The sequence below is a fragment of the Merops nubicus genome, unplaced genomic scaffold (assembly GCF_000691845.1).
Source record: "Merops nubicus isolate BGI_N331 unplaced genomic scaffold, ASM69184v1 scaffold26872, whole genome shotgun sequence".
NCBI lineage: Eukaryota > Metazoa > Chordata > Aves > Coraciiformes > Meropidae > Merops > Merops nubicus.
The window spans coordinates 1-7424 of record NW_008592042.1 but is presented as its reverse complement, the minus strand read 5'-3'; the positions used below and the strand labels follow the sequence as shown (position 1 = coordinate 7424).

The window sequence follows — 7424 nt, the reverse complement described above, 5'->3', positions numbered from 1 at the left end:
GCCCCCGGCGCGGGCACGGAGGCACCGGGCACGGGCGGGGGGGCACGTCGGTGACCCCCTGCCCGGTTGTCGCCGCAGGTTACCAGCACATCCGCATGTACGACCTGAACTCCAACAACCCCAACCCCGTCATCAACTACGACGGCGTGAGCAAGAACATCACCTCCGTGGGCTTCCACGAGGACGGGCGGTGGATGTACACGGGGGGCGAGGACTGCATGGCCAGGATCTGGGACCTGAGGTGAGCGGGGACCCCCCGCCGGCTCCCCAGAGCTGGTGGAGCTGCTCACACATGCTCTTAACACACTCTCCTCTCCTTCCTCGCTGCTTTGTCGCAGGTCTCGTAACCTCCAGTGCCAGCGGATCTTCCAGGTGAACGCCCCCATTAACTGTGTCTGCCTGCACCCCAACCAGGTGAGCCCCGTTCCTCCACCAGTTCCTGGCTCTTGCAGCACTTCCTCGGGGTAAACATGGAGGGTGTGAAGCTTTTCACTGGCAGAGGTGGCAAAAAGACGTGGAGCCTGGCTGGGGAGGGTGGCCCAGACACCAGAGCTCTTGGTGGCATCACTGGACAGGCAGCAGCCAGCTTCCCACACCGGGCTGCCCTCTGCTGCCTCGTGCCTTGGGACACTCCTCTGGGGTCTGTCCCAAGGACGTGGTGGCAGTGGAGCTGGCAGTGGAGCTGGCTACAGTGCTTTGAGAACATATGATGTTAAAACAAATAGATCTTCCATGTGAAATAATCGCCACCCGGGCTGCTGCTGAGCCACAGGAGTGTCAGTCTGTGAGCAGGACACGGTTAATTAGCCCAGAGGCAGCAGCAGTTGCTCAAACAGCCTCATTGCTGCGTGGTCCCTGCTGCAGCGACGCCGATCCAGCTATCTGAGAGATTTCTGGTGGCCTGGGTGAGGGAGATTTCCACTTGCCCTGCTAGGAGGGGGGAGGACTGAGGCATCCAGAAGATGCCTCTGCACCGTGCAGGCAGCTAAATATATCGAGCGATGATTGTCTTCCTCAGAAACAAGCCTTTGCTCACAGGTACAGGATTAGCTGTGCCCAATGACCTGAGCTCCTCCAGGGACTCTGCTAAAATTATGAGCAGCGCAAGACTGTCGATAAAAGCCCTGGTTTAGTGGAGAGCTGCCAGCATTGTCTTTGGTCTGAGCACGGGATCGGAGCCAGGACTCCTGCCCTTCAGCTGGCTCTTGTCCTTCCCCTGAGAAGGGGGGGAGAGGGAGAAAAACCCATTTAGGCGTGTGTGTTTTTCAGGTATTTGTACACTCTTGAGTGCTTTGGTTGTTCACTGGCCAAGTCGCATCTTAATGCCCACTTCTCAGACGTGCTGAAAATCATTTGGCTTCTGTGGATGTTGTCTGGAGCTCTCGCTGTGCAGCAGTTCTGGAAACCAGGCAGTCGCTGGCTCCTCTGGGGGGTTTTAAAATTAGCAAATGCTTCTGTAAGGGCAAAGAGCCCTTTTGCAGTAGGGAACGTGAGAGCAGCGCTCTGCTGGCGCTCGGGCCGTCCGCAGGCTCCTGGAGCTCTGGGACAGCTCTGGGACAGCCCTGTGCCCAGGGTCCCTCAGGCAGAGCAGGAGCCTGGTGCTTAGAACCAGAGCAGGGCTCAGCGTGGGGCTGCTGCTCGCGGGGCTCTCCGCAGACACGAGGCTGGGCTCTCCTTGCAGGCAGAGCTAATCGTGGGCGACCAGAGCGGGGCCATTCACATCTGGGACCTGAAGACCGACCACAACGAGCAGCTGATTCCAGAGCCTGAGGTTTCGGTGAATTCGGTTCACATCGACCCCGACGCCAGTTACATGGCAGCTGTGAACAGCTCGGTGAGCCCCCAGTGCCTCGGGTGTGGGGTGGGATCTGCCCTGCAACAGCCACTGCCAGGCTGTGCCCAGCACATGCCAGCTGTGCCTGCAGCTTCGCTGTGCCGTGGCCATGCCTGCAAAGTCTGGGCTCTTTTTGGGTGTCGACCACCAACCCGGCCACAGCTTCCCTTGTCTTGCCCCAGGGAAATTGCTACGTGTGGAACCTGACGGGTGGGATCGGGGAGGAGGTGACCCAGCTGATCCCCAAGACCAAGATCCCCGCGCACAACCGCTACGCCCTCCAGTGCAAGTTCAGCCCCGACTCCACGTGAGTGCCTGCCAGCCCCCCGCCTGCTGTGCTGGGACAGGGGTCCTCTCCGGGCAGGCAGAGGCCAGCTGTGCCTCCAGCTGTGGGAGGGAGGGGGACAGGAATCGTAGAAATGTTTTGGTTGGAAAAGATCTTTAAGATCATTGAGTCCAACCAGCCCCCAGCACTGCCAGGTCCCCACTGCCCCGTGTCCCTCACCCCACATCTCCACAGCTTGGAAACCCCTCCAGGGGTGGGGACTCCACCACTGCCCTGGGCAGCCTGGCACAGCCCTGGGCAACCCTCAAGGGCAAGAAATTGTTCCTCCTGTCCAACCTCAACCTCCCCTGAGGCAACTTGAGACCATTGCCTCTTGTCCTGTCCCTTGTTCCTTGGGGGAAGAGCCCGACCCCCCCCTGGCTCCAGGCTCAGCACCCACAGGTCCCTTAGCAGCTCCTCACCAGACATGGGCTTTAGACCCTTCCCCAGCTTCATTGTCCTTCTCTGGACGTTCTTCAGCCCCTCAATGTCCATCTTGGAGTGAGGGGCCCAAACCTGAACCCAGGATTTGAGGCACAGGACCCAAGGTGCTGTCAGTGGCATCCCAGCCTCATGCTCCGTGGTCTCGGCGAGTTCCGCAGCCTCAGGCTGGTCTTACAGCTGGGATCAAATTCCTGATCTCTGGGAGCAAAGTGGTGAGCCTGGTGCACTCCTTCACCCAGTCTGTTTGGCTTCCATCTCATCAGGCAGATAATACTGGTGTAGAGAAATCTATTTCAGCCAATGCAGGTCTCCAGTTCGTTACCCTTGGGGGTACAGTGTGAGTAACAAGCTGCCTTTGCCCCCGTCTCCCTCGCAGGCTCTTGGCTACGTGTTCTGCAGATCAGACCTGCAAGATCTGGAGGACTTCAAACTTCTCTCTGATGACAGAGCTGAGCATTAAGAGCAACAACCCCGGGGAGACGTCTCGGGGCTGGATGTGGGACTGTGCCTTCTCGGGGGACTCCCAGTACATTGTCACAGGTGAGGCCCCTGGAGGGGCACCGTGCCAGCCCCCCGCAGCAGGGCACAGCCAGGTTCTCTAGCTGGGACGTTGCCAAAGCCTCGTGCAGCAGCGAGGAGAGCGTGGCCAGCCTCACACCCACAACACACTCTGCCTTCCCCTCGAGCAGTTCTGGGCTGCAGCAGGACAGCTCTCTGGAGTGGTGGGACAAGCTCCACCCGTGTGGTTTATTCCCCCGTGCAGCAATGCTGCTCGCAGGCTGCAGCAGCAGAGTCCCTTCAAAACATACAGGTTGTGAATTCCACAGTAACTTCTCTCCAAAATCATTAAAAGCGTCACCCAATACAGAAACACACTGAGCTTCTTGCTCTGCACAGCTCCCTTGCTGCCGTCCACAGCCCTAACAACCCTGCTGAATGAAAACTCTTTCTTGTAATAAACTGTCCCCTCCAGGGTGATGTAACACATCTCTCCACTTTCTGTTCCAGCCTCCTCTGACAACCTGGCCAGGCTGTGGTGCGTGGAGACAGGAGAGATCAAGAGGGAATACAGTGGCCACCAGAAAGCAGTGGTCTGCCTTGCTTTCAACGACAGTGTGCTGGGCTAGCACTCACCTGTGGCATGGGAGGATCTCTGCTGCTCCTCCCTCCTCTGACAGCACACTGGAGCCCGAGGAACACGCCTGGAGCCACCCCCTCATCTGACAGAGAGGGCTGTGGCTCTGGCAGGAGCAGCTGCTGGGCTGAGACCAGGCTCTGAGCCGGGTATAGTTCGGCTGGAGGAGTCCCAGTGGCTGCTGACAGCTTTGTGATGGTCTTGTACCCCAAAGTGGGTAAAAAAAAGAAAGAAATCAGCCTTTCTAAACGATGGAAGAGGCTGAGCCAAGAGATGAAAGGGTGATTTGCAATCCCTTTATTCGAAGTGTATGTCACAGACTCGGCTGGAGAGCTGCACCCTTACAAAGCCAATCACCCCCCCAAAACTGAATAACCCTGTGTTGAACAGGGCATGTAGCCAGAACACGAGCTCCTGCACACGAGTCCTCCAGGCCTGGGTCTCCTAATACCTACCTACGAGGTGCAGCCCTGGAGCAGAGCTGCAAATAAAGTGTCTGTACTGGCAGTGTTGAGCAGAGTCCTGTTATTTTCCTACACTCTCCTGAACTGCAGCACGAAATCAGCAGGGAGCTGTCGGGGTAGTGGAGCTGTTCCCTTCCTTCTTGAAATCAGAGGCTTTTCAGGAATCCAGTTCAAGTATGTAGGGTGGCAAGAGGGCGTCTGCAGCTGCAGGGCTTACTCGGGGAGGTAATAGAAGCAGACAGAGACACAAATGTTGCTTGGAAAACAGATGTCGATGCAAAGGTAGATGAGCCGCTGCCTCCCCGGACCTGCCAAAGCAGCCAGGATGGAGCAGGGTGAGGAATGCTGCTGCTGCAGCCCCAGGGAGCCAGGGGAAGCCTCAGGGAATGACCTGCCTGCCTAAAGCTGGAGCACGACAGAAGAGAGAGTGCTCAGCAGGGTGAAGATGAGGGTGAGGATGCTGAGCTGAGGTGAGGCAGGGGACTGCCCTTGGACTGGATGTGCTGCCTGGGGAAGGGGCTCCGGAGCCATTCCCAGACAGCACCACGGGCCACTGCAGGTTCTGGGCATGAGCCAGTGCTCAGTGAGTGCTGAATGATAGTGGGATACTGAACTGGAGGCCACTTGTCCCTCTCCCAGGCCCTGGCAGCCTGTCCTGGGACGTGCATCAGCTGTTGCACAGCAAAGCCTGCTCCTCTTAGGGGCATTTGAATAATCTTGCCTCCCTCCTTCTGCAGAGGGACACGTCCAACTTACCCTCCCCTCTCCTGACCCAGAAGATGGCTGTCTGCTCACACAGGGTCTGCACAGCCTCCCCCAGGCCTCTGGGGTCCACCTCTTCCCCCGACAGGATGCCCAGGAACTCCCGGTAGTACTGGGTCTGGTTGTTCTGGTGTAACAGCTGATCAGCCTGAAAGAAACGTCCCTGCTGATGCCTCCCCGGGCACTCAGCCCCCCCGGGCACTGCCCTCCAGCCCCACAGCCCTGTGCTCGCTCTGACCGACCACAGTGACCCAAGGGGGGAACCCCTCTGCTGGGAGGCCAGGCTGGCAGAGCTGGGCTGGGGCAGCCTGGAGAGGAGAAGGCTCCAGGGAGACCTTCTGGGGGCCTGCCAGGACTTCAAGTACTTTCAGAAACCTGGGGACAGACTTTTGAGCAGGGCCTGTTGTGACAGGACCAGGGCTGATGGTTTTAAACTAAAAGGGAGATTTAGATTACATAGAATGAAGACATTTTTTACACTGAGGGTGGTGTGAGCCCCTGGCCCAGGTTGCCCAGAGAGGTGGTCGCTGCCCCATCCCTGGAACCATCCCAGGGGAGGTTGGCCGGGGCTCTGGGCAGAGGCTTTCTTCTGGTGGCCCCTTTGGTAGCCTGCTGTCGTGGGTGCTGTGTTCCTACTGTCCCCTGGGTTAAACCTTGTCCATCACTTCTCAGCTGGGTGGGAGCAGTGGGTGAGGGACAAGGAGCCCTCAGGAGCCCCCAAGGAAACGGAGAGCAGGTGGCAGGGGCACAAAAAAATGGGGCCTCCCGTCGTCTTGAAACAGAATCTGCCCCCCTGCCCCCACATCCATTAACATCTTGTTGAGGGTCTGCAGAGATGATTTACTCCAACTTTTTCCCCTGTGAATTGCTAACAAACACCCTTTGTGCGTTGTTCCCCTGATTTTTGAGCAGGTAACAGAATCCAGTGAGCCATGCTGCTCCCACTGGTGGGACACAGCCCCCAGCCCCAACCTGCCACTGCTGCTCCTCAGGGCAGCAGGGACAGGGGTAAAACCAGGAGCTGCTGCTCCGAGCCTGGCACAGGGCAGAGCTCTGCTCCGGGGTGACCCCAACCCCGAGCACTGCCCCCTGGACCGGACAGCCCCATCCTCTCCCCGTCCCCCCCCAGCCACGCCTGGCAGGCCGGGGGCTCAGAGCCCAACCCCGAGCACTGCCCCCCGGCCAGGACAGCCTGTCCCTGTCCCTGTCCTGGCAGGCTGGGGGCTCACAGGCACCACGGAGCCAATCCCCACAGGAAGGGGCCCTGGGCGAGCAAAAATCTCCTGGGGAACAGCCGCAGCAGCTACTCACCCTCTGCTCAGAGGGGCTGGGGGGGGTCTGGAGGTCCCAGGCGTCCATCCTCCGCAGGTAGCACACGTCCTGCTCCATGGGCCTGTAGCACACGTAGCCCTGTGAGACAGACATGCCCTGTGAGAGTGGGCAGTGCCATGCCCCCCCAGCTGCCTTACGAGCCCCAAAATGGATATTCCTCCTTTTGCCGTTATCTTTCCTAACTAAAGGCGTGGAGAAACACAGCGAGCAGTAGCTGGTGGAGGTTTTTCCTGATCTACACCCCAGCAACTCTTCTCTCAGCAGCCTGGGATCCTCCATTCACTTCCAGGCTAACGAGGCAGGTAATTACCCCCACACACTTACGTTCTGGCTGTCATACAGCACCACGGCAGTGTGGTTACTCTGTGAGGTTATGTAGTAGGTCACGGTGTTCCTGGACTCGTCCACCAGTGCTGTCTGGTTCCTCAGTGGGTCTTGCTGGCCCTGGAGTGTCAGTCGGATGAGCTGCGAACCAGCCTGGGCACCAAGAGAGGGAGGAGAGCACCAACCATCAGCCATTTGGTGCTCATGGGCAACTGGAGAGGGGTCTAGAGCCCAAGTGTGGGGAGGAGCAGCTGAGGGAGCTGGGGGTGCTGAGCCTGGAGCAAAGGAGGATCAGGGGAGACCTTCTGGCTCTGCACAGCTCCTGACAGGAGCCTGGAGCCAGGGGGGGGTCGGGCTCTGCTCCCAAGGAACAAGGGACAGCACAAGAGGAAATGGCCTCAGGTTGTGCCAGGACAGGTTGAGGTTGAACCTGAGGAACAATTTCTTGCCCTTGAGGGTTGCCCAGGGCTGTGCCAGGCTGCCCAGGGCAGTGGTGGAGTCCTGGAGGGGTTCCCAAACCGTGGAGATGTGGTGTGAGGGACACGGGGCAGTGGGGACCTGGCAGTGCTGGGGGACAGCTGGACTGGATGATCTCGAAGGTGTTTCCCACCCAAAAAGCTTCCAAGCTCCTGTGACCCTCCCTGAATCCCCGGGGTTTGAGCAGGCGTTTGGGGCCTCCCCACCCACATCCCCATCCGGACCCTTCACTGCCTTGTCCAAATCGCTTGGCAGCAGTGGGCAGCAGGCACTGGGACGGGCAGGGCAGCAGAGCTGTGAGACAGCCACACTCCAGCACACGGGGCT

At 59.0% G+C, this 7424-nt stretch overlaps 2 protein-coding genes across 2 annotated transcripts; one reads left to right on the top strand and one right to left on the bottom strand.

Moving 5' to 3' along the window:
* Window positions 1–38: 38 nt before the first annotated feature.
* Window positions 39–3864, top strand: MLST8 (MTOR associated protein, LST8 homolog (S. cerevisiae); the record flags this gene model as incomplete). Its single annotated transcript, XM_008935039.1, has 6 exons — window positions 39–241; window positions 339–414; window positions 1682–1834; window positions 2017–2141; window positions 2980–3143; window positions 3612–3864. Coding segments are annotated over 6 exons (840 nt in total), but the record flags the coding sequence as incomplete, so codon positions are not given.
* Window positions 3865–4415: 551 nt separating this feature from the next.
* BRICD5 (BRICHOS domain containing 5) lies at window positions 4416–6773 on the bottom strand (the record flags this gene model as incomplete). The annotated part of the gene is made up of 4 exons (XM_008935038.1): window positions 4416–4510; window positions 4959–5112; window positions 6276–6374; window positions 6621–6773. Coding segments are annotated over 4 exons (501 nt in total), but the record flags the coding sequence as incomplete, so codon positions are not given.
* Between the last annotated feature and the right edge of the window lie 651 nt (window positions 6774–7424).